This window comes from Pseudophryne corroboree, chromosome 4, assembly GCF_028390025.1.
Source record: "Pseudophryne corroboree isolate aPseCor3 chromosome 4, aPseCor3.hap2, whole genome shotgun sequence".
Classification (NCBI taxonomy): domain Eukaryota; kingdom Metazoa; phylum Chordata; class Amphibia; order Anura; family Myobatrachidae; genus Pseudophryne; species Pseudophryne corroboree.
In genome coordinates this window covers 576,226,136-576,254,117 of record NC_086447.1, presented here as the reverse complement: position 1 = coordinate 576,254,117, position 27,982 = coordinate 576,226,136, and the positions used below count along the sequence as shown (strand labels likewise).

General features: G+C 43.5%; 1 protein-coding gene across 5 annotated transcripts in view; it reads left to right on the top strand.

Annotated features, from left to right (window-relative positions):
- The first annotated feature begins 276 nt into the window (after window positions 1-276).
- AIG1 (androgen induced 1) overlaps window positions 277-27,982 on the top strand; it is a 931,740-nt gene continuing 904,034 nt past the window's right edge. Inside the window, exon 1 of one of the 5 annotated variants that reach the window (XM_063917489.1) lies at window positions 277-749. In XM_063917489.1, the coding sequence (XP_063773559.1) occupies window positions 609-749 (141 nt within the window). In that variant the 5' untranslated portion in view covers window positions 277-608. The remainder of the gene's footprint in view (window positions 750-27,982) is intronic. The other 4 variants (XR_010176073.1, XM_063917488.1, XM_063917487.1 and 1 more) reach the window with 4 other exon arrangements.

Here is a 27,982-nt window from a genome sequence, read left to right as displayed (position 1 = left end):
ACACCTTTAATATCAACTATGCCCTTTATATAAACGCCACACGATACAATGTACAGCACAGTCTTCTAATAATATTACTGACACTTCTTTATGCGCAAATGTATCTGTATATGTGATCCTGCGCCATGTAAGCAGGTAAGCTGCTTGTACACGTTACATTATGGTTGTACACACAGTATACAACAATTTATATGTCACCACTGGGATGACGCATCAGCTGTCATACGCTGCATGGAGGGCGACGTGGGTGACGTCATAGGAACAGTTTTAGGATCCCACCCCCAGCCAGTGATCTCAGCGCAGCATCTTTATTACTGCTTCAACCCCCCAATCTCCATAGACGCTGCTGATGCTGAGGAGGCCCCGCCAGAGCCATCCTGGTCTCCATGGCAACCTCTCCCTCCTCTCTCTCTCCTCCGTCGGGCTGCGTGCTTAATACCAGCCGCGTGTCCCCGCTCCCCGCCCGCCCCGCTCCCCAGACGCTAAATGAGGGAGGTTGTAAAATAAAAAGTGACATATAGTACAGGACACAGGGAGAGGGGAGGGGGGTGCGCGGCCTGTCTCTGCGCTGCTGCTGACCTCAGCGTTCTCTGCTGTCCTGCGCTGTGATGGCGCTAATCCCCTGCCAGGTGCTGCGGGCTGCCATCCTGCTCTCATACCTGTCCGTGCTGTGCCACTACAAGGCCGTAGAGATGCCCGCGCACCACACCTATGGGGGCAGCTGGAAATTTCTCACCTTCATTGACCTGGTGAGTCAGGATTATATGCAGCTGGTCCAACACATGTACTGTATAATGTAACACACATAACCTCTGCCTCCACACACACACACACACACACACACACACACACACACACACACACACACACACCTAGCTGGGCTTTGCCCACTGTAACTTCAAACACACTGAGTTGTTTTTTTTTTTTTTTCAGAGAACATGGCCTGTGGCAGTTGAATTTGTCATGTACAGTATTATTGTTACTTTGCACTTTTGTGTACAGTATATATACATACACACACACACACACACACACACACACACATATATATATATAAAAATTAATTAATTAATTAATTAATTAATTAATTAATTCATCAAACGCTGTAAGAGGTTTTAAATATATTTGTATACACTGCTAAAATTCCATACACATATATAATGAATTCTGTTTTTTGATAGATTGATAAACAGACATGGACGTCTAGATAGAATATAAGGGCAATGCTTATGGTGTAATTATGTTCAATATGTTCACTTTTGTATGGGGCACATGTTGTTTACCTTAGTATCATGAGTAAAGGTCCCCATACATCAGCAATCGATTGTGGCAATTTGGCGTTGCAGATGATTTGGTGAATAAATCTGCCATGTACTGTATGGGGTTCACAGATCGTAGATTCCAACCAAGGAGTGATTGGTAAATCAGGTTGTCTAGGTTTGGGCTGTAGATTGCTAGTGTATGGTATCAGTCAGCAGATCTGTAGAACGTTTCTAGTAAACTGTTGAGCCTTTCAAGACTGGCAGATCTGTATTTGCTGAAAATTATCTGCAAATCACTGAAAAATATCTCTAATGGATGGGCGCAGATCGGTGGATTGGAGAATCTTTCAACTGGGGGAAAAAAATCACAGAATCTGCAATTTTTTTTTTTTTGTGTGATTGCTGATGTATGGGGGACCCTTATGACCAGAAAAAAACACTAAGGGGTCTATTCATGAAACAGTGAAAAGTGTGGAGAAATGATCCAGCGGAGAAGTTGCCCATGGCAACCAATCAGTGTTGAGGTAACAGTTATAAAGTGCATTTTATTAAATTATACATAGCAGCTGATTGGTTGCCATGGGAAACTTCTCCACTGACTCGCTTCTCCACACTTTTCACTGCTTCATAAATAGACCCCTAATTCTGAAGGAGCGATTACTGACTTTAAACTGTACTGAGCATAGAACTACTTTGTCTTTAATTTGAACTGTTTCATTGTATTTGTTTTAAATGAAAATGAGATCTGTAGGTTAGCAAGAGTTTTCTAAAGGCCTCTACACATAGCACGATGTGTCCCCAAACGACGCATTGCGAGCGACGGGACCTGTCGGGTTTCGGCATTGGCAAGTGCATACATGGCAGGGGCTATGGCGGCGGGGCCATGCACATCATTCTCCACCTCCGCAGATCTTTCTGCATGTTCAAAAGATCTGAAAAGACGACCAATGACCTGCGGGTGCACGCATCAGCATCGTTATCTGTACACATGGCACTTTTTAAACAATGTGTCGTTCCGATCAGTCGGAAACACCCACATCGTTTAAAACATTGTGGCATGTATAGGGGCCATAAAACTTCTCATTTTAGTAATGAATTAAGGAGTAATAGCTGTCTAGTGTATATAGATGTGATACTTTGATGACACTGAATATTTAAGTATTAACTACTGATTAATTAATATGTATTGTTGATTTACACACAAATACTATACTTTCTACAGTTGTTACTGTGAAACAACAGTACATTGAAAAAAGGGTTTGTGGTCTTAAATAGTGAAGAGTGATCTTATTACATACAAGGGGTGGTCTTCAGTATGCCGACTGTCGGGATCCCGGCGCACAGTATACCGGCGCCGGAATCCCGACAGCCGGCATACCGACAGATTTTCTCCCTCATGGGGGTCCACGACCCCCCTGGAGGGAGAATTAATAGCGTGACGCGCACAGCGCGCCACCGTGCCCGCAGCATGGCGAGCGCAGCGAGCCCGCAAGGGGCTCATTTGCGCTTGCCACGCTGTCGGTATGCCAGCGGTCGGACTCCCGGCGCCGGTATGCTGGTCGCCGGGAGCCTGGCCGCCGGCATACCATACTACACCTCATACAAGTGTTCCTCACAACAGTACTGTAGAGCGCATGGACCAGACACATGGCTGATAGTGCTTCTTTAAACATGTGCATTCAGCATTTATAACGGTAACTGTTAAAGCAAATACAGTAAGGTTCTTCACAAATGTATAAAAGTGCAGCTTAAAATCCCCTTTGTGCTGTTTCATACCTACTTTTGTGCAAATACCACAGTCTCATGGGAAAACGCATTCATTTTCTGTCCAGTATGGCGGTATCTGTGATAATGCTAAAAGTGAGCACAGTCCAATGGCAGTGGCTGTGTGGATAGGGCATACGCATTACTAACAATTCGAGATTACGCAAATGAGGGCACTTAGTTTAATGCTTATCTGTAAAAGAAGAAATGTCACATCAACCCTAAACAGCCGCCACTTAATGACGACCCCCTGTTTTGAATGTAATTTAAACTTTCAAGCATTTGTCTTAGAATATTGCTCTGTTTACTATAATTGATGTCCTAATATTGAGAGTAAGTGAACACTGGAACTGATACTGCACGCCTGGTCTTTCTGTGTTCGAAAGTTTTTATTAAATGAAGTCAAAATGCTTTACCTCAAAAGTTCAAAATGTGTTCCATTACACATACAGAGGCAAGGATGAGTGTTTGGTTTATGTAACTCGTCTACTGGGAAGGGAAGGAGGGGGGTGGGGGGGGGGGAAGGTGTTCCTTAATAAATGTGTCTTTTCTACCCCCTCCAGCTCATATAAATAATACCGTGCTGCAAAACAAAAACTTATTTTCACCATGTACATTTTCTCTGGTATAATAATAATAATAATAATAATAATAATAATAATAATTTTATTTATATAGCGCTCTTTCTCCAATAGGACTCAAGGCGCTTAACAGATACATAGCATCATATAGTACAGAAACAATGAAGTACAGAACAGCTTTTCATAAAATAATGCAACTAAAAATGAATATGGCCTTGCCCAAATGAGTTCACGAGCTAAGAGGTGGTGGAAACAATTGGCACAAGGTAGTGAAAAATCAGTTGTAGTTGGTGGTAGAGAAATTGTTTAGATCGCCATAATTTTGATATTGTAAAACTCACATTTCAGTGCATAGATCAAATATATAGACATAAAATCAAACATAGACCCCCAGGGTCAACAGGATAACACAACACAAAATATATATGTTGCATATAAATGCACTAATTGGATCCACCTCTATTGTATTAAGTTGTGTGGGTACAGATAAATTTAGTATTTAGGGCAGGGATTCCTAACTATGGGAACTAAAGTGCACATTTACAAGTGGAGATGTTGCCCATAGCAACCAATCAGATTCTTATTATTTATCTTGCACCTTCTAGGAGATCATAGCCAGAATCTGAATGGTTGCTGTGAGCAACATCTCCACTTCTGAAAAAACCCCTAAAGTTTTTTTTTACTTTTTGAGTCTATTTCACCTGGGTGTTATAATTGAATAGCTGTTCTACCCGTTTTTTTGCACAGGAATTTCTGATTTTAAATATTAATGAGTGTTAAAAATTTGGTAAATCTATAGAAATGTAAATTTGAGACGTCTTAAAGTAAGTAAATATTAATCCATGGTTCTTGGCGTTTACCTGAGGAGCACCTGTAGAAGATACGGTAAAAAGGCCATTTTTGTAGTTTATTAAATTCTACTCACTGGAGGTGAAATCCAAATTTTGAGCAGATTGTCCATTTGGGAGTTATCGTTCACGCAACGACGCAATAACGTCATTATATCAACCCCCTTTTCATCCCCTTAGGGGAGGTTTATTAAAATTCTAATTACGTAGTTTTCCTATTTTTTTTTTTACTTGAAGCCCGAGGTGCAGTGCTTCATCACCCAGGTGTCTGTGTCCAAACGTGCTGGGGGCGTAGGATTTTGGACCCTCTCCGAGAGGAGAAGGGCCCCGTTAATCCCCTAACCCTCAGAGCCAAAAGGCCTACTGAGGGAAAAAAGGGACTGTGGGTCCCCCCTTGCCTAAGCGCAGAGGGACCCTCGTGTATCCCCAGGGTTGGCCGAAGCTTCCCCCTGGGGATCGATAACAGCCTCTAGCCCTCCCCAAAAGGAGAGGGCCTCGGCAACTAGAGGAGAGGGCGGCCCATAAGGGTCTCACCTAAACCCCGAACAAAAAAAACGTGACGTGACACTACAAAAACAAATATAAGTGCTGGTGCTGTGCACAAGTGCAAAACACGTGCATGTGTAAATAAATAAGCCCCAGCCAGAAGGCCGGGGAGGGGTATAAATTTTTTTTCCTTGCCCTAGCCAAAAGGGCAGGACAAAGGAAGTGGGTGCAGACAGGAAGGGTCTGAAGTGTTAAGTGCTAAAGTGCCTTAGTGCAAAGGTGGCTCGAAACCCCAGTGCATTTCCGGCACCCCTGTCCCTTCCAGTTCCAGGGGCACAGAACACCTCGAGCTTCTAGCTGCTCCCGATCTCTCAGCCAGACCAAGCTTCATACCCACTCTGTGCCAAGGTCAACCCCCAGTACGAGAGAAGATACTAGACCGGGCCGTTCTCCACTCCACGCAAGGGGCCCTATTTCATCCCCTTAGAAGGACGGTGGATACTAAGCCCAGATTTTCTCCCCTCTCGACCAGAGGCATTGCCACACCCCGGCATGGTACTCCACAAGGTGTTTCTCCATTCCACATCTAGGAACCTCTCACGCTCCTAGTGTAAGAACAGGTACTCCACCCTGTGTTTCCCTCGAGCAGGTACTACACTTGATCTTAGCCAAAAGGAATTACGTAGTTTTCCTATTTCCCACCTGAAGAACACCTACGTTAAATGTCAGCTTCCTAACATATCTGGAAGTAAGAGAATTAGTGATGAGTCACTCAGTGGGTGAGTGAGAGATACGGTAAAAAGTGACATGACCATTTTTGTAGTTAATTAAATTCTATACACTGAAGGTGCAATCCAAATTTTGAGCAGATTGTCCATTTGGGAGTTATCGTTCACGCAACGACGCAATAACATCATTATATCAACCCCCTTTTCATCCCCTTAGGGGAGGTTTATTAAAATTCTAATTACGTAGTTTTCCTTTTTCCCACCTGAAGAACACCTACGTTAAATGTCAGCTTCCTAACATATCTGGAAGTAAGAGAATTAGTGATGAGTCACTCAGTGGGTGAGTGAGAGATACGGTAAAAAGTTACATGACCATTTTTGTAGTTAATTGCCAGGTCTCAGCTGTCCAAAGGGGGCAGTACAAGGTATTAACTCTGCAGGGTACCCAAACTTTTTCAGATGCCATTTTTTGTTTTCTGTTCTTTTGAAAGTGTAAATGATGGAAATAAAATCAAACTTTTTTTGACATGTTATAAGAATGTCTAATCTGTAATGTGATGCCTTTTGGAGATTTTTCCATCTTTCCTTGGCTTCTATTTGCACATTAAAATGAATTTTTGCCTGGGGTGCCCAAACTTTCAATCCCCACTGTATATATATATATATATATATATATTTATATATATATATATGTACATATATGGCATGAAAATGAGCTGGCACTCACAGAGACTTGTTTTTAAACATGCAAACAACACAGTTTGATGCCAACGTTTCAGGGTATTACCCCTTTTATCAAGACAACCATGTGATTACAGAATAAGAACATTTATACATTACCAAACACCGCGTGTGCAGTCCGTCCACGGCGCCCGCAGAGACCCGATGACGTCATTGGCGCTGGCCAGCGCCGGCGACCCGGCATCAGAGGGGAGCGTGGCCGAAATGTAAATAGTGACCCATCACCATGGAAACCAGAATCGGCTGTGGGAGAACGCAATGGATATCTGATTAGAAATATAAAGTTTGCTGTGCAATCACTTACTAGTGTGTGGGAAGGACAAATACCCGCTGCATAACGAAAACTCAATGCTTTGTACTATAAAGCATTACTGTCCCTGCTGGCCTGCATGCATAGTAATCAGCAGTGCCAAAATAAGGGACCATGAGTTCGGTGTTTATATGTATGAATCGTTTAGCAGGGGGCATACCTCCACCAATTATACAACAACAGATGGCAAACTGTACTGAATATAATCAATAACTATTAAACATACTGAACCATGAACATCTGACCATATTATCTCCCTGAAGTATACTAGATATATCTATCTGTTTAAATCATAAAAAGCAGGTATAAGATAATAAGTCATTGAGTCCCAGAGGTTTCACAGTCTGTAAAGTATGGATCCACCGAGCCTCCTTTTGCAGTAGAATACGGCCTCTGTTGCCCCCTCTTGAGGACTCTGGCACCCCGTCTATAATTTTATATCGAATAGAAGAGATGCTGTGGTTAAATTCCTTGAAATGTCGGGCCACCGGTTGATCTCCCCCTCGACCTTCTATGGCTGCTCTTATGCTAGATCGGTGTAGGGCAATTCTTTCTTTGAATTGTCGGATGGTCTTTCCGATGTATAGGAGACCACAAGGGCACTTGATATAGTAAATCACATACCGACTGGAGCATGTGAATGATTTCTTGATCTTGAATTCCTTGCCCGACCTTGGATGATAAAAGGTGGCACCTGGTTCCAGGCTGCTACATGTTGTGCAGCCAAGACACTTAAAGTTGCCCGGTTTCCGAGTTAGAAAATGTGTAGCCGGCGGAGATCTAAAGTTGGTGATGTCATTATGTACCACTGCATCTTTAATATTCCGCCCCCGATGATAGGAGGGTAGAATGGAGGTGTCCTTAAGAGCCCTTAATTGTTTGTCTTGGGTGACAATCGGCCATATCTGTCTTGCCTTACGCATGACCTCCGTATTTGATGTGGAATAATCTTGTGGCCATACTATACAATTGAGCTTCTGTGCGGAATGAGATTTTAATAATAGACTTGAACGATCCTGCATCAGCGCTCTTTCTTTAGCTTTCCTTAAATGTTTTAATTTGTAACCTCTGAGAATGAATTTACGGGTCATGATGTCCATTTGTTTAATCGCTTCCAATGGATCACTGCAAATACGCTTGATCCTAATGAATTGCGAATAGGGTAATCCCCATTTGAGAGCCGGAGGATGATAGCTATTAGCATGTAAAGTTGTATTTCTATCAGTGTCCTTTACAAAAAGGGAAGTGTGTAATTGATGAGAAATATCTTGTCTGACAGACACATCCAGGAAGTGAATTTCTTCAAAACTGGAAGAAAAAGTGAACTTAATGGAAGTATCCAGGATGTTGATATCTTGCATAGCTTGCTGGAAGCTTTCTTCAGTGCCTGACCACAACACAAAGATGTCATCTATGTATCTGTAATATGCCTTAATGTTATCCGATACCTTGAGATTAAACAAAAAAAGGTAATTTTCCACTTCGCGCATAAAGATGTTGGCAAAGCTCGGAGCTACGCAAGACCCCATCGCGCAGCCCGAGCTCTGCCTATACATCTTCCCGTCGAACAAAAAATAGTTGTGGGTCAGGGTCAGCTCTAAGAGCTGAATAAAGAAGTCTGCATCTGGACCAGAATATTTCTGGGTACTTGTGATGCAACGCCTGACAGCCTCAATACCTCTACGATGGGGGATGTTGGTATATAGGCTTATCACATCTATCGTGCACATCAGATATTTATCTGGTAAAGGAGATAATTTTTCAATCTCTACCAAAAATGCAGTCGTGTCCCTTAAACATACTGGCTGATCTTGTACAATGGGTTGTAGGTAAAAATCCAAGAATTTTGATATATTGTAGAAAAGGGAATCCCGGGCTGCAATAATAGGCCCACCGGGGGGGGGGGGGGGGGGCATGTTGGATTCTTGTGAAGTTTGGGGATGGTATATAAAACGGGTATTACCGGCCATTCCTCTGTGAGTAATTCTTTGGTCCTGGAATTGATGATGTTCTCCTTGACAGCCTCATCCAGGATCTCGTCAATTTCTGTTTTATAAACTGCCGTTGGATCTGTAGGTAACAGTTGATAAAGAATAATTGTTGTTCAACACTGAACATAAAAATGTTCGCGATTGCCGGGGCTACAGCAGAGCCCATAGAGCAGCCGCTCAATTGTATATAATATTTCTTGTCGAACAAAAAATAATTCTTTTTGCGAGTAAACTCCAAAAGAGTCAAACAGGCTCTGCTGTAGCCCCGGCAATCGCGAACATTTTTATGTTCAGTGTCGAACAACAATTATTCTTTTCTGATGAGGATGTGTCGTCAAAGATTGCCTTATACACTCGTTTTATAGACGACTTATTTATTGTTTGTTCAGGATCAAAAGACATCTTTTGTAATTTAATGGAAGTTAATAATGCAGGTGAAGGTCCAATTAAATTTACTTTTCGCATGAGCCAGGAGTTCATAGATTATTTGGATGTAGATATCAAATTGATTGGTAATCAATTTGAAACATCGGTACATGTGAAGGGGACAGACAGGAATACATTATTACAATACAATAGCTGTCACCCGGCAAAACTAAAAAATTCTCTTCCATATTCACAAATGCTGCGTATTTGGAGGATTAATTCTGATAGGGGTAATGCTATTAAACAGATTGATTTGTTAATCGAGAAATTATGTGTAAGAGGGTATTCTATGAACTTACTTGTTCATACTAAGGAGCGAGTGTTGCAAATGAATCACAACACACTGCTACAAAAAATTAATTTGAAAGCACAGAATGAACGCATGCCCATAATTACTCAGTTTAATACACAATCCAGTGAAGTAAGCACAGTAATTAAAAAACATTGGCATGTAATAAAATCAGACCACCAATTGCCATTTCAGAATGTGAATCCTATGCCGTGCTATACACGTGGACAGAACCTTAGGGACCTCCTAGTACGTGCTGATATCAGTAATTGTGAAAATGTTGGACCCTCACACTTTCTCTCTAAGAAAGGTTTGGGGTGTTTTAGATGTGGGTGTACTACCTGCAGTTTTTTAATTTCAGGGAATTCCTTTTACCATCCCCACACCGGGGAAAAAAATTCTAATTCGTCATCATCTGACATGTAATTCCAGCTATGTTATTTATCAAATAATCTGCCCATGTGGTCTTTCCTATATAGGAAAGACCCAGGGGAGATTTAAGGACCGCATGGCGATGCATCGTTCAGCGATCAGGGCCGCATTAAATAGTGATAAAAAATCAGAGCAACCAGTTGCTCGTCATTTTGCAGAATTCAAGCATAGCGTGGCTAGCATCAGATACCGTATGATTGACTGGGTTAAAAGACCTGCGAGAGGTGGGGATCGTAATCGGCTACTAATTCAGAGGGAGGTTCAGTGGATACATCGGTTAGATGTATTGTCCCCACGCGGATTGAATGAATACTTGAGTTATAGTTGCTTTTGATAGTAAAACTATTCTTAATTATAAAGTATTAGAACTAACGATTGGTGTTAAATGACCGGTGGTATTTACTATTATAGCTACTACATCTTTTAGAACCGCTGCCATTTGTTTATATGTTTCTATGGTGATGGGAATCACTTTTTGATGATGTCATCAGCCGCAGCCGGAAAGGAGGAGGGGCCGTTGGGACTCCCGGCGTGGCAGTGTTCACGGGTGATTATGTATAAAAGGTATGTAACTTGTTCGTTTATGCTTTATAAACCTGACGATAGTGCTTGCGGGCACTGAAACGTTGTTATATGCTACTGGTTTTCAGTGTTCTTTCTTTATAGCTGAGTGCCGCACGTTGGATTATATATATATATATATATATATATATATATAAAAAAGAGAGAGCGAGATTAAATCTTTGTAGTGTCTAGTTCATTTCATGACAGTAGAATGCATGTGAATAGGGTCTGTGCCAGGGTGAAGCAGTTACCTTTGCTTTCACAAAGAGATTTCTGTAAGCTCCCCTACATAGAGTGATGGGGAGAAAGAGAGAGGGAAAGGTAGCTGTGTAATCAAAGTGGTAAAGTGCCTGGGGACATAAGAGAGAGGCAAGTGTTTTCTTAGTGAGGGGACAGAAAGTTCCCTCAAAGTGCTGAAGGACAGCAACATAGAAAAACTTAAGGGAGATTTAAGCATCAGTGTACAGTACATACAGCATTGGAAATGTAGAGAGGGGAGGTAAATGGTATGAAAGTATAATGGTGTAGAATTTTTTTTGTCCCCTTCCTGATGTCTGATTTTTTTGCATATTTGTCACACTTCATTGTTTCAGATCTTCAAACAAAACTGAATATAAGATAAATACCTGAGTAAGCACAAAATATAATTTTTAAATTATTGTTTCATTAATTGAAGGAAAAAGTTATCCAATACAAACTAGCCCAGTGTGAAATAGTAATTGCCCCCTTAGTTACTCATTTAAGCAATGAATCAAATTGAATTGATAATTAGATTAGACACAGTGAGGCTTAATTACTGCCAACCCTGTTGAATCTAAACATTACTTAAAATAACCTTTCCAGCAATATGAAATTGGCAAAAATGTCTCAACAAGCAGAACAGTATGCCGTGATCAAACAAAATTCCTGAAGAGATGAGAAAGAATGATATTGAAATATATCAGTCTGGAAAGGGTTACAAAGTCATTTCTGAGGCTCTGGGACTCCAGCAAACCACAGTGAGAGCTATTATCTCTAAATGGAGAAAACTTAAACTAGTGAATCTTTCCAGGAATGACTGGCCTATCAATTTTTCTCCAAGTGCATATTGACACTCATACAGGAAGTCACAAAAGAACCCAGACAAACATTTAAGGAACTGCAAGCCTTCCCTTCCTCAGTTAATGTTAGCATTCTTGATTCTACCATAAGAAAGAGACTAGGCAAAAATGGTATCCTTAGGAGAGTTGCAAAAACACATTAATAACCCCCCAAGCCATTTGGTCTAATGTTCTGTCGCCTGATGAGTCAAAAATGAAAATTTTTGGAAGACTTGGATCCTGTTATATCTGGCTTAAATCTAACATAGCATTCCACAGTAACAACATCATACCAATAGTCAGATATGGTGGTAGAAGCTTGATGTTGCGGTGATGCTTTGCTGCTTTAGGAACTGGGTGACTTGCCATGAATTTTGCTATCTTTATCAGAAAATTGTGAGGGACAATGTCCGGTGATCAGTCTGTGATCTGAAGTTCAAGTGCAGTTGGATTATTCTTGATAGCATTGATACGAAGCACAAGAGCCAGTTCTTTTCTGAATGGATCAAAACATTTTTTTTTAAGGTTTTGGTGTTTCCTAAGAATCCATTTGTATCCATTTGAAATCCTGTGGAAACCCCTCCAATGCAAATATGCAAAGAAGAGTCGTCCAGAATTTCTCCACAGCGAAGTGAAAGACTGATCTCTAGTTATCCACTTATGGTGTCTGGTTTAAGTTGTTGCTACTAAAGGTGGCACAACCAGTTATTAAGTTTAGGATGCAATTCATTTTCACATGGGTGATCTATGCGTTGGATTCTTTCAATAAATGAAATGATCATTTAAAAACTGTATTTCGTGTTTACTCAAGTTGCTTTTGTCGTATATTCAATTTGGTTTGAAGATATTGTACAAGTGTGACAAATATGCAAAAATAAAAGAACAACCACATCATTGTGAAATTATTTACTTATCATTACCCTTCAGTATAATTTTATTATACAGGTTGAGTATCCCATATCCAAATATTCCGAAATACGGACTTTTTTCAGTGAGAGTGAGATAGTGAAACCTTTGTTTTTTGATGGCTTAATGTACACAAACTTTGTTTAATACACAAAGTTATTAAAAATATTGTATTAAATGACCTTCAGGCTGTGTGTATAAGGTGTATATGAAACATAAATGAATTGTGTGAATGTTGACACACTTTGTTTAATGCACAAAGTTATAAAAAATATTGGCTAAAATTACCTTTAGGCTGTGTGTATAAGGTGTATATGATACATAAATACATTCTGTGCTTATACTTAGGTCCCATTACCATGATATCTCATTATGGTATGCAGTTATTCCAAAATACGGAAAAATCCGATATCCAAAATACCTCTGGTCCCAAGCATTTTGGATAAGGGAGACTCAACCTGTAATTAAAGCATTGTCCCTACCGCCTGTTTTCTCTCCTTGATTATTACTTATCTACTACCCATCAGCAACTTAATTAACCACTTGCTTGGCATGGTCTCATCAGATGCAACCACGCCAGGCTGAGCTTTCCTGGACACTGTTGCATCTGATGCGGCCGTGTCAGACGAGCCTGCAGGTGGTTGCTAAAAGCTTATCTTCCAGCAGCTCACTGGTTCAGCCCCTGCCTGCTGGCTCCTGGTTGCCAAATCTGCCTCTCTTCAGCAATAAAAAAGAATAAGTATGTCAGCGCTGGTTTAGTAGACTTAAAATAGGAAGGTTTGTGTTAAGAAAGTAATTCTCTGATGAAAAAGCCACAGTACCAATGATGGTAGATGAAAATTCATACATAAATTAGAGATGAGCGGGTTTGGTTCCCTGAGAACCGAACTCCCCCGAACTTCATGCTCCGAACCCGGATCTGAGTCTGACTCGGGACTTCCCGCCATACTCAGAAACCAGAACGAGGCAAAATGTCATCATCCCGCTGTCAGAATCTTGCGGGTTTTGGTTTAAACAGCCGCGTGTCACTGTCATTTTCACTCCGGTCTTGAAGAGTGAGGGAGACAGACCTCTGTCTCTCTCTGTGGATGGTGGCGTCGGGTGGGGTTAGTGTGTGCTCTGTAGCGGTGCTGCTGCAGTCACTGTGGTGTCCCTGTGCTGTGTTAGGGGTGCTGTCCTGGCTGTCACTGGTGTTTCATGTGCTGAAGCTCTACATGGGTGTTGCTGCCCTGGCTGTCACTGTGTTGTACAGGGTGCAGGGGCACTGTCCTCCTGTATGTTGGAAAGTATAGGGGTGCTGCTGTCCCTGTATGTTGTAAAAATTCAGAGATGCAGTTGTTAAAAATTAAAAGCACACTGCTCCTGTATGCTGTAAAATATAGGGGTGCTGCTGGCCCTGTATTTTGTAAAAATTCAGGGGTGCAGTTAAAAATTAAAAGCACACTGCTGTATGCTGTAAAATATAGGGGTGTTTCTGTTCAAATAACATTACACTGACCCTGTATGTTGTAAAAATTTAGAGGTGCAGTTGTTAAAAATGAAAAGCAAATATGTTGATCCTGCACAAGACAATAATAATTTCTCAGATTATTATTTACACATTAGTATGTACCAACATATGATATGTATAAAGGGATAATTCCACTATATATTGTTGTGTTGGTGGTGCTCCCCCTTGTTTAAAAATTACTGAATCAACAGAAGGGGTCCCCCCTAGCAAGAGAAAGCAGTTCGGGAGAGAAAGAAGTACTGTAAACCTCTTTTTGGGGCACTCTTATTGAATTAATTCAGTTAAAATATAACTTTTAATAATTACATAGTAAAATTCACGCAAACAGACCTATCCTATCTTTAATGAAAAAAATATTATTTATCCTACTGTATTATCACTGTTATAATACAGTAGGATTAAAAGTTATATTTTAACTAAATTAATTCAATAAGAGTGCCCCCAAAAAGAGGTTTACTTATTTCTTTCCTGAACTGCTTTTTATTGCTAGGGGAGACCCCTTCTATTCCTAAATTAAAAGCACACTGCTCCTGCATGCTGTAAAATATTGGGGTGCTGCTGGCCTTGTATGTTGTAAAAAATTAAGGGGTGCAGTTAAAAATTAAAAGCACACTGCGGTATGCTGTAAAATATAGGGGTGCTGCTGGCCTGTATGTTATAAAAATTCAGCGGTGCAGTTGTTAAAAATTAAAAGCACACTGCTCTTGCATGCTTTAAAATATAGGGGTGTTGCTGTTCAAATAACATTACACTAGCCCTGTATGTTGTAAAAATTCAGGGGTGCAGTTGTTAAAAATTAAAAGCACACTGCTGCATGCTGTAAATTATAGGGGTGCTGCTGGCCCTGTATGTTTTAAAAATTCAGAGGTGCAGTTGTTAAAAATGAAAAGCACACTGCTGTATTCTGTAAAATATAGAGGTGCTTCTGGCCCTGAATGTTGTAAAAAATCAGGGGTGCAGTTAAAAGTTAAAAGCACACTGCTGTATGCTGTAAAATATAGGCGTGTTGCTGTTCAAATAAAATTATACTGACCCTGTATGCTATAAAAATTCAGGGGTGCAGTTGTTAAAAATGAAAAGCACACTGCTGTATATTGTAAAATATAAAGGTGCTGCTCGCCCTGTAGTAAAAATCCAGAGGTGCACTTGTTAAAAATTAAAAGCACACTGCTGTATGCTGTAAAATGTAGGGGTGCTGCTGGCCCTGAATGTTGTAAAAATTCAGGGATGCAGTTAAAAATTAAGAGCACACTGCTGTATGCTGTAAAATATAGGGGTGTTGCTGTTCAAATAACATTACACTGACCCTGTATGCTATAAAAATTCAGGGGTGCAGTTGTTAAAAATGAAAAGCACGCTGCTATATGCTGTAAAATATAGGGGTGTTGCTGTTCAAATAACATTACACTGACCTTGTATGCTATAAAAATTCAGGGGTGCAGTTGTTTAAAATTAAAAGCACACTGCTGTATGCTTGAAAATATTGGGGTGCTGCTGGCCCTGTATATTGTAAAAATTCAGAGGTGCAGTGAAAATCAATGTACACTAGCCCTGTCTTGTATGCCGTAATTACTCTAGGGTGCAGTGAAAATCAATGTACACTGGCCCTGTCTTGTATGCTGTAATTTTTCTAGGGTGCAGTGAAAATCAATGTACACTGGCCCTGTCTTGTATGCTGTAATTATTCTAGGGTGCAGTGAAAATCAATGTACACTGGCACTGTCTTGCATGCTGTAATTATTCTAATGTGCAGTGAAAATCAATGTACACTGGCCCTGTCTTGTATGCTGTTAAATTACAGGAATGCTGGCACTGTCTGTGGTTGCGATGTCTAGGCCTGACCTTCACAACACTGTATGGGAAGAGGAGGCTCCTACCACCATTTGTCACTGTAGAAGTACACCTGGATGAGGAGGATATGGGTGTAGCTGGCGCTGCGGAGGAAGTTGACGATGAGGATTCTGATGGTGATGTGGTTTGTTTGAATAAGGCACCAGTGGAGACAGTTGTAGGCCATGGGATGAAAAAGCCCATTGTCATTCCTGGGCAAAATACCAAAAAAGCCACCTCTTCAGTGTGGAATTATTTATCCACAAATCCGGACAACAGGTGTCAATCCATCTGTTGCCTTTGTCAATCCATAATAAGTAGGGGTATGGACGTTAACCACCTAGGCACATCCTCCCTTATATGTCACCTACAGCGCATTCATCATAAGTCATTATCAAATTCAGAAATTTTGGGTAATAGCGTAAGCAGTCCACTGACACCTAAGTGATGTGGTTTTGATTAATTATTATTTCTCTGTGAGGATGAGGATGTAAACACTGAAGGGGGGAGGGGGGGAATCTGAGGATGAGGACAACGTCTTGCCACTGTAGAGCCAGTTTGTGCAAGGAGAGATTAATTGCTTGTTTTTTGGTGGGGGCCCAAACAAAGCAATCATTTCAGCCATGTTATGCCCCTTTTATGAGGAATAACATGAAACACCTGTGGCTAACAATAATTAAAACATACAAACCTTCCTAAATAATATGATCAAATGACCCACATATTCCTAATATAATAATAATAATAACAATAATAATAATAATAATAATAATAAAAAATACCTGTTAAAAAATGTATCCAAAAGCATAAAGTTAATTTGGTGTCTCTGCTCACGTGACCTACTTCGGTCACGTGACTATGACACACATAATACAATATAGTTCAGACTCATATGCCATTTGTTCAAAGCGATCATGTAATACCACCCTGTCACAGTTCCCAGAGGCACCTAAAGATCACACTGTCCAATTAAAAGATAATTAGCCACCCATGTGATTTCTAACTGCACGTGACCCAAAAAAGTTCTATGATGTATAGATGTATAGACATGTTATTGTGAGTTGTCATGGTGACCAGGCAGATCGTCTTTATTATGAATTAATCACATGACCGTATTCCTCACGTTATGAAAAGTTATATATATTTAAGATAAATCATAGATGCAGAATATCTATAGTGGGGTTTTTTGCTATAGCAAAAAAATAATTAAAATACTGTAGATGACAAGGTCCCAAAATTAAATATATTACATGACAATACTCAGCTCTACTTATAGAGCAAATTCCAAGGCTACATTATATTAACATGTACGCGTCTGCAATACAGCGGCGCATATTCACACATAGCCAATTGAACCTCGAAATTCGAGTTTCAGAATGCTATTGCCAATAATATCACTATATATCATGTCAAGAAATATATATCGGTATCTCCATTCTAATTATCCCTACAAAGTATCCTGTGTAACCAAGGGCATATAGAAGGTCTAAAAAGTGTTATCCTTCAACATAAAAACGTTCTATGGCATACATCCACCTGATTCTCCTATGTTATGATATTTATCAGAATGCATAATAGACATTACCATATAATCACGTGGCCTTATTCCTTATTCCTTTAAAAAATGTATAAATAAATACATCTCTAATACAAAGTAAGTGTCCCAAGAATATTAACCTAAGCATTATAGTGAAGGATACTTTCAGTACATATAACTACCATACAAATGGGTGAAGCATATTGTTAATAATAACTTGACAATAACAGGTGTTATGATTCCAGCACTCTGGTCTGAGGAGATTTTATGACAAGGACCTGAGCACTGGAACGTAATGCTGGGAAAGGAAGCGGGAATGGAAAATAGCCCCTGGCGCCCTAACTCCGTTGTCTCGCCCGTGCTGTCAGAAATCCCTTGCGAGACTATGGTTGCTTGAGCCCATGGCAGCCGCGTTTGAAGGGCGGATTACGTCTGCCCAACTCCGATGCCCCCTCAGGTCTTAATGGGAGACAAAGGGAAATCCGAGACAGGGTGATAACAAGGGGCCCTCTAACTCAGCAACAAGGCCAGGCGCTACAAGGTAACTTAAAACTAAAGTATGTGCGGAAATACCGCCAGGGAAAAGTACAACCAAAATACCACTTGTCCACTCTCCTACCCGGCACCGCCGAGTTCCGGAGAGGACTTGTGGAAGCGGAACCCTCCGCAAATGCTCCGAAACAGAATACAAAAAATATAGCGGGCTGAGCCGCAGCACACGGCAGAGCCGCAACTCACGAACACCACACAAGTTTCTCTGGCGACCGTGGCGGACAATAGAGGACCAGAGACTTCTTGTTATGCACACCAGTGCCTGCAGGAAAGTACTGGTGTCAGGACTGTTATGCACTCCAGTGCCTGCAGGAATGTACTGGTGTTTGAACTGTTATGCAAAACAAATGGACTTACAGACAGACTGGGGAATATGACATAACGTACACAGAAGGTGATAGATTAACAAAATACACACAAAGTGAACAGAGAAGCCCAGAGGCTAAGGAACTGGGTATCTCCCTTGTATTAGAACTGCTCAGATGGGAAAAGCAAGATGTTGTGTTTTAATACGTAGAGAACCCGAAATGCTGTTGCTAAGGGCAACAGCAAAACCCTAAAGGGTTACCAACGGGTGTGGCAGTAAACTCCTTGGTCAGAGATGGAATGATAGACACAAGGAGAGTCTCCACAATCCTAATTCTCACTTGCAGTGCACAGGTTCAGCTTACTGCCACTAAACTGACCTCTGACACCTAGCACAGTGAGACAGGATTAGACAGGCAAGTCTTAGAATACAGCCGCAAACTTGCTAAGTTCACAGAGTAGTAACAGAACCCCAGCAAGCTAAACGACTGACTCCAGTCTTACTGCTAGGTCTGGATTGGCAGAGTGTAATACCAAATCCCCAGGCCTATTTGCAGTAAGCAACAAACAAATACAAAGCTACACAGTACTGGCTAACTTTCAGAAACTGACTAACCAACAAAGATTCAGCAGCATCTGCTTACCCTGAGAAGAGGCCTTATAAAGCAGGTGCTGTCCACGCCCCACTCAGACCTCACAGACTGTGAGCACAAAAACCAGCACCGGATCCCCTGCCATGCACAGAGCCTATAACCACTGCACAGCAAAAGACCCGAACCGGAGTATCAGCTGCGCTCAGGTCACTCCGCTAGCACTTGTCTCCCGGTTGCCATGACGACGTGGCAGCACAGGGCAGGAGACCCTAACAGTACCCCCCCTCTGACGAGGGGTCAAAGAACCTCTACCACCGGGTTTATCGGGGAACTGCGAGAAGAAAGAGCGTATCAGTCTGGGGGCATGAAGATCACAACTGCGCACCCACGACCGCTCCTCCGGGCCATACCCCTTCCAGTGCACCAAAAATGACAGCCGACCCCGAACCACCTTGGAGTCAAGAATCCTTTCAACAACAAACTCCCTCTGGCCACGTATCAGAAGAGGGGAAGGTCTTCCACTGGAAGAAGGATTACTAATCGCCCGTTTTAAAAGGGAACAATGAAAGGTTTTATTGATACCCAAAGAACGGGGCAGATCTAACTGAAATGCCACCGGATTGATAACCCTGGTGATCTTATAAGGTCCGATGAACCGGGGGCCTAACTTATGAGATGGCTGTCTCAACTTCAAATTCTTGGTAGACAACCAGACGAAGTCTCCTAATTTGAAGCTGCAGGGTCTTTTCCGCTTATCAAAAACCCTTTTGGTCACTAATGACACAGACACAAGGGCTTTCTTCACTTTCCGCCAAATACCTCTAAGGACCGAAACCACAGAGGAACCACCAGGCGTGGAGTCCAGGGGGTCAAAAGAATTGGCCTTAGGATGATGCCCATACACACAAAGGAATGGAGAGATCCCTGTAGCAGAGTGAGCCGCGTTGTTATAGGCAAACTCCGCCATGGACAGATGAGCAACCCAGTCAGTCTGACACTTGGAGACATAACACCTGAGGAACTGCTCCAAGGACTGGTTCACCCTTTCAGTCTGCCCATTAGACTGCGGATGGTAGCCCGACGACAAGCTGACAGAAATCTGGAGATCGGAACAAAATGCCCTCCAGAATTTGGCCACAAACTGGGATCCGCGGTCAGAGACCACATCAAGTGGCAACCCGTGGAGACGCACAACATGCAGCATAAATAATTCAGACAGGCGTCTGGCCGATGGCAGCCCAACCAGTGGAACGAAGTGCGCCATCTTCGAAAACCTGTCAACGACAACCCAGATGGCTGTCATCCCCGAGGATTTGGGCAAGTCCACCACAAAATCCATTGAAATGTGGGTCCATGGCTTAGATGGGATAGAGAGTGGATGTAATGGGCCAACCGGAACCCCTCTAGGAGTCTTATTTCGGGCACAGATGTCACATGCCCGAACCCACTGATCCACATCCTTAGCCACCGAGGGCCACCACACCGCCCTAGATAGCAACTCCCGAGTTCTGGCAATACCCGGGTGACCTGCAGACTTCTTGGCATGGAATTCCAGGAACACTCGCTGTCTTAACCTAGGAGGCACAAACAAAAGACCTACCGGAAGGTCTGGAGGAGCCTGCTCCTGTGCTCTAAGGACTAATGATAAGAGGTCCTGGGTAATGCCCACTTTAATACATGATGGGGAAACAATGGGCAACGGCTCCTCGGTGGTCTCCTGGATTGGAGCAAAACTCCGCGAGAGCGCATCAGCCTTGATGTTTTTTGACCCAGGGCGATATGTTATCAAAAAATTAAAGCGAGCAAAAAACAAAGCCCATCGTGCCTGCCTGGCATTGAGACGCTTCGCTGACTCTAAATATGCCAGATTCTTATGGTCAGTGAGAATTGAGACCACAAACTTAGCCCCCTCAAGCCAGTGTCTCCACTCCTCGAGTGCATCCTTAATAGCCAACAATTCCCGGTTACCCACGTCATAATTCATCTCGGCAGGCGAAAATTTACGGGAAAAGTAAGCACAGGGATGAAGGCGATTATCAGACACTCCCATCTGAGAAAGCACTGCCCCAATACCCATCTCAGAGGCATCCACCTCCACCACAAAAGGACGCTCTGGATCTGGGTGTCGCAGCACCTTGGCCGAAACAAATGCCCTTTTGAGACGGGCAAAAGCCGCTTTAGCCTCACAAGACCAGTGAGCAACATCCGCCCCTTTCTTAGTGAGTGCCACCAAGGGCGCCACTATAGACGAAAATCCAGCGATAAATCGTCTATAAAAATTCGCAAAGCCCAGGAAACGCTGAAGCGCCTTCAAACTAGTGGGCTGCACCCAATCCAGGACTGCCTGTACCTTGGAACCCTCCATTTGGAAACCTTCTGGGGAGATAATATATCCTAGAAATGCGATTTGCTGAACTTCAAATTCGCACTTCTCCAGCTTCGCCCCAAGCCGGTGGTCTCTGAGTTTCTGGAGGACTAAGCGTACATGCTTCCGATGTTCCTCCAGGGAATGGGAGAAGATTAGGATGTCATCTAAGTATACAACTAAGAATCTATCCAAATATTCCCTGAGCACATCATTCATGAAATCCTGGAAGACTGCCGGGGCATTACAGAGCCCAAAAGGCATCACCAAATATTCATAATGCCCTGAGTGGGTATTAAAGGCAGTCTTCCATTCATCCCCCTCTCTTATTCGGATTAGATTGTACGCACCGCGTAGGTCAATCTTAGAAAAAATGGTGGCAGTACGAAGCTGGTCAAACAAGACCGAAATGAGAGGCAGTGGGTATGAGTTTTTAATCGTGATACGGTTCAATTCCCTGAAGTCGATGCAGGGTCGCAACGAACCGTCCTTTTTACCCACGAAGAAGAACCCCGACCCAACTGGAGACTGTGAAGGTCTGATAAATCCCTTAGCCAAGTTCTCCTGAATGTACTCTGCCATAGCCTGAGTCTCAGGACGTGACAGGGAGTACAACCTGCTCTTGGGAAGCTTAGCATTTGGCAACAAATCAATGGCACAGTCATAGGGGCGATGGGGAGGTAGTACCTCTGCAACTTTTTTGGAGAACACGTCCGCAAAATCTGCATAGCACCCTGGCAATCCTGGCAAACTTAGCTGCGAGAGCCTGACTGGAAGGCTCAAGCAACTCCTGAAACAATCAGTACCCCAACTAAGAATCTCCCCAGAGACCCAGTCAAATTGAGGATTGTGGGCCCTTAACCAGGGTAACCCCAACACCAATGGGGCAAAAGTACAGACAGTCACATAAAAGGACAATTTTTCAGAGTGTGTGGCTCCAATAAACAAAGAAATCTGGCTAGTGCAAGAGGTAATTTTACCTTGGGATAATGGTTCCCCGTTTAACCCACAAATCTCAATTTCCGATGCCAGTGGTACTAAGGGAACAGAGTGTTTCAGGGCGAATTGGCGGTCCATAAAAACCCCGTCGGCCCCACTGTCCACAAAGGCCTCAGTCTTGACAGTTTGACCGAGGATCTTCAAGGTCACCGGAATGATAAAAGTCTTCTTGGGAAATTCTGACTTCTGGCCTGACAGGATATTTCCCATCACCCTCAGGCCCTGAAGTTTTCCGGCTTTTCTGGGCATGATACTACCACATGACCTTTATTCCCACAGTACAAACACAACCCCTGCTGTCTCCTCCGCGTCTTCTCACGCGAGGAGAGGCGGGTAGCCCCAATCTGCATAGGCTCCTCTGAAAATTCCTCAGAGTCTGAGGTTCCCTTGGGACGGAAGGAAATCTCAGTCTCCCTTTCAAGCCTACGCTCTCTCAGCCGTCTATCCACCCGGATGGATAACTGCATGAGCTGATCCAAGCTATCAGGCAAGGGATATTGTACCAGTTGGTCCTTTATCTGGTTAGAAAGACCTCTTCGGTACTGGTGTCTCAGGGCTGGGTCATTCCACTGGGTATCATGGGCCAACCTCCGAAACTCCGTACAGTAAACCTCAACTGGCCTTCGCCCTTGCTTAAGGATCGAAATCTGAGCCTCGGCTGAGGCCGTCTTGTCAGGGTCATCATACAACATGCCCAGTGCCGTAAAAAAAGCATCAACACTTTTAAGCGACGGACAGTCAGGCTGCAACCCATATGCCCAGACCTGTGGGTCTCCTTGTAGCAAGGAAATCACTATGCCCACCCGCTGAATCTCCAACCCAGAAGACTGAGGCCTAAGCCGGAAGTATAGCTTGCAGCTCTCCTTGAAACAAAAGAACTGCGAGCGATCTCCAGAAAAACGATCCGGGAGATTTACTTTCGGCTCCTTAACCCCTGCAGGTGCTGCTGCTGCGGGAGCTCCGCCAGCAGCCTGGGAGGTGTGCATTTTAATGGACAAATCATTAAATTGTCGAGTCAGGACCTGCACCTGATCGACCACCTGTTGCAACGTATTTTGAGGGGTATGCTCCATATTCCCACAAAATTTCAACAGGAGTATTAGGCTGCTGAATATGTTATGCACACCAGTGCCTGCAGGAAAGTACTGGTGTCAGGACTGTTATGCACTCCAGTGCCTGCAGGAATGTACTGCTGTTTGAACTGTTATGCAAAACAAATGGACTTACAGACAGACTGGGGAATATGACATAACGTACACAGAAGGTGATAGATTAACAAAATACACACAAAGTGAACAGAGAAGCCCAGAGGCTAAGGAACTGGGTATCTCCCTTGTATTAGAACTGCTCAGATGGGAAAAGCAAGATGTTGTGTTTTAATACGTAGAGAACCCGAAATGCTGTTGCTAAGGGCAACAGCAAAACCCTAAAGGGTTACCAACGGGTGTGGCAGTAAACTCCTTGGTCAGAGATGGAATGATAGACACAAGGAGAGTCTCCACAATCCTAATTCTCACTTGCAGTGCACAGGTTCAGCTTACTGCCACTAAACTGACCCCTGACACCTAGCACAGTGAGACAGGATTAGACAGGCAAGTCTTAGAATACAGCCGCAAACTTGCTAAGTTCACAGAGTAGTAACAGAACCCCAGCAAGCTAAACGACTGACTCCAGTCTTACTGCTAGGTCTGGATTGGCAGAGTGTAATACCAAATCCCCAGGCCTATTTGCAGTAAGCAACAAACAAATACAAAGCTACACAGTACTGGCTAACTTTCAGAAACTGACTAACCAACAAAGATTCAGCAGCATCTGCTTACCCTGAGAAGAGGCCTTATAAAGCAGGTGCTGTCCACGCCCCACTCAGACCTCACAGACTGTGAGCACAAAAACCAGCACCGGATCCCCTGCCATGCACAGAGCCTATAACCACTGCACAGCAAAAGACCCAAACCGGAGTATCAGCTGCGCTCAGGTCACTCCGCTAGCACTTGTCTCCCGGTTGCCATGACGACGTGGCAGCACAGGGCAGGAGACCCTAACACTTCTTAGGATGAGATGATAACTCCAAGATTCGGGAACTCTGGAAACAGGAATGACCGGACACAGCAGGACAGGAACTGACGTTCAGCAAACCTAAGCAGCATGCAGGAAGCTATAACCGGCGTCTGTGTGAGGCACTGGGAAGGCTTAAAACCTTGACTCCTCCAATCAGAGTTCCAGAGCCTGATTAACATAAATGTCGTGCAGCTGCCTTGCTGCACGACCAGGAAACATGTGCTTTAATTAAACTAGATCGACCCTGCAACGGGGAACGCGGTCCGCCCGTGGCGTCCCCGTTGCTAGGGTCCTGGCGGCTCGGCGCGCCCGGCGTCCTAGCGTTGCTAGGGAGCCGGCGGCTCAGCGCGCACGGCGTCCTAGCGTTGCTAGGGACCCGGCGGCTCAGCACGCTCGGCGTCCCTAGTTGCTAGGCGCCGGGCCGCGAAGGGAACCCGGACCGCAGCGCCTAACAGTACCCCCCCCTTGAGGAGGGGTCAATGAACCCCTAAAGCCAGGTTTCTGAGGAAATTCCAGAAAAAATGATCTCTTGAGTTTAGGGGCATGAAGATCCTTATCCAGGACCCAAGACCTTTCCTCCGGACCATAGCCTTTCCAGTGGACCAAAAAATAAAGCCGACCCCGGGACACTTTAGAATCAAGAACCTTCTCCACCAAGAACTCCTGTTGTCCCTGTACATCCACCGGAGATCTACCCTGAGGGGTCCTCCGAGGAAATCTACTGGAAGAAACATATTGTTTCAACAGGGAACAGTGAAAGGTATTTCCAATTCTGAGAGATCTAGGTAAACGCAGCCGAAAGGCAACTGGGTTGACCTTCTTAATGATAAGAAACGGTCCAATAAATTTGGGTCCCAGTCTAGCCGAGGATTGTCGAAGCTTGATGTTGTGAGTTGACAACCACACCTTATCTCCCACCTTAAAAGTGCAAGGACGTCGGAGCCTATCAGAAAATTTATTTTCTCGGAAGGCCGCTTTTCTGAGAGCAAAGTGCACTTTTCTCCAAATTGCTCTGAGATGGGAGGTTAAGGACAACGAGGAAACTGGAGAATGATGAAAAAAAGAGTTGGCTCTAGGGTGAAAACCAAAAACTGAAAAGAACGGAGACTCTTTGGTGGAGGAATGACAAGAGTTATTATAAGAAAATTCAGCCAAAGGGAGAAACTCGGACCAATCATTCTGGAGTTTGGCCGAATACAAACGTAAATACTGTTTTAGTGACTGGTTGACTCGTTCGGTTTGCCCGTTAGACTGTGGGAGGTAACCAGATGTTAAAGACAGTTTCATCTTCAATGAGACACAAAAACGTTTCCAGAATCGTGCGATGAATTGTGGACCCCGATCAGAAACAATATCAGTGGGCAAACCATGAAGCCTGAACACATGCCGGAGGAACAAAACTGCCAACCCTTGAGCAGAAGGCAATCGGGGAAGAGCAATAAAATGAGCCATTTTGCTAAAACGGTCCACTACCACCCAAATGACTCGGAATCCGGCTGAAAGGGGAAGGTCAACCACAAAATCCATGGAAATATGAGACCATGGCCTGAGAGGAACAGTTAAAGGCATGAGTTGCCCGATAGGCAACGAACGAGGAACCTTATGCTGTGCACAAACCTGACAGGAATGGACGAATTCCTTAACGTCTTTAGGAAGACTAGGCCACCACACTGAGCGAGAGACTAACTCCAAGGTCTTAGTGATACCCGGATGCCCTGAGACTTTGTTGTCATGAAACTCAGCTAAAACAGTGCCTCTCAAAAATTCAGGGACATAAAGACGACCAGCAGGAGTAAGTCTAGGAGCTTGGTGTTGAAGCTGGTTTAACTGAGTAAATAAATCTTGTGTGAGGCCTGCCCGGATGACCGAAGATGGAACTATGGGGGTAACAACAGGATTGCTATTGTGAACCGGAAGAAAGCTACGTGAGAGGGCATCAGCTTTCGTATTCTTGGAACCAGGCCTGAAGGTGATTATAAACCTGAAACGAGTAAAAAATAATGCCCAACGTGCCTGCCGAGCATTAAGCCGTTTAGCTGATTCAATATACTGCAGGTTTTTATGGTCAGTAAAAACTGAAATAGTATGTCTAGCTCCCTCCAGCCAATGCCTCCACTCCTCGAAAGCCCATTTTACTGCCAGTAACTCCCGATTACCAACGTCATAGTTGGATTCAGCGGAGGAGAATTTCCTGGACATGAAGGCACAAGGATGTAACTCCAGAGACTCCGGATCTTCCTGAGAAAGGACAGCCCCCACTCCAACCTCTGAGGCATCAACCTCCACAATAAAGGGCAGTTCCGGATTAGGATGTCTGAGGACAGGAGCCGAGACAAAGGCTTGTTTCAAGGCCCGGAAGGACAACTCAGCTTCATGCGACCAATTGGAGGGATCCGCTCCTTTTTTAGTCAGCGCTACTATGGGAGCGACCAGGTCAGAAAAAGTATGAATGAACCGCCTATAATAATTCGCAAACCCTAAAAAGCGCTGAATTGCTTTTAAATTAGTGGGTTGCGCCCAATTAAGGATGGCCTGGAGCTTCTTCGGTTCCATGGAAAATCCCTTGGGAGAAATTATGTACCCTAAAAAAGATACCTCTGTGATGTGAAAATCACACTTCTCCAGCTTGGCATATAAATGATTCTCACGTAACTTTTGAAGAACCAGACGCACCTGGGTAACATGTTGTTCCATCGACTCAGAATATATCAAGATGTCGTCTAAATAAACGACCACGAATTTCCCAAGGAAGTCACGGAGAACTTCGTTAATGAGGTCTTGAAAAACCGCCGGAGCATTTGACAGGCCGAACGGCATCACCAGGTATTCATAGTGACCCGACTGAGTGCTGAAAGCCGTCTTCCACTCATCCCCAGATTTAATTTGGATGAGGTTGTAAGCTCCCCTAAGGTCAATTTTAGAGAAAATCACGGCGGAACGTAACTGATCAAAGAGTACAGAAATTAACGGCAAGGGATAGGTATTTTTAACAGAGATCTTATTCAGTGCCCTAAAATCAATGCATGGTCTTAGCGAGCCATCTTTTTTCTCCACAAAGAAAAAACCAGCACTTAAGGGAGATTTTGATGGTCTAATAAATCCCTTCTTTAGGCTTTCCTGAATATAACTATTCATGGCCGTGGTTTCTGGCCCGGACAAGGCATATAATCTCCCCTTAGGCAAAGTGGCCCCTGGAACTAGTTCAATTGCGCAATCATAGGACCGATGGGGAGGCAGAATGTCCGCATTGCCTTTGGAGAACACATCAGCAAAATCCTGGTATTCCACAGTAATGAGCTCAGGGACGACTGCTGCAACCCTGACTGGATAAGAAATACATTCTTTAGCACAAAAAGTACCCCATTGGGAAATCTCCCCGGACCGCCAATCAATGGTGGGATTATGAAAGGCCAGCCAGGGGTGACCCAGAACAACAGGAACTGCCGGGCAATGTGTAAGGTAAAATTCAATATTTTCGGAATGTAATGCTCCTACGGTAAGTACTACTGGAGGTGTACGGTGAGTAATTATCCCATTAGAAAGCGGACCCCCATCTAAGCCGTGCATGGTGATACATCTATCTAATGGTAACTGCGGAATACCTAAGGCCTTAGCCCAAGTTAAATCCATAAAGTTTCCTGCAGCTCCACTGTCGACAAAAGCCGACACCAAAGAACTGAGGCTGCCAAAGGAAACCTTAACGGGGACTAAGAGAGAGTTGTTCGAGGAGATAAGCTGCAGACCTAAGTGAACCCCCTCACAATTCACTTGGTCAAAGCGTTTCCCGACTTGTTCGGGCAATTACGAGCAAAATGTCCCTTACAA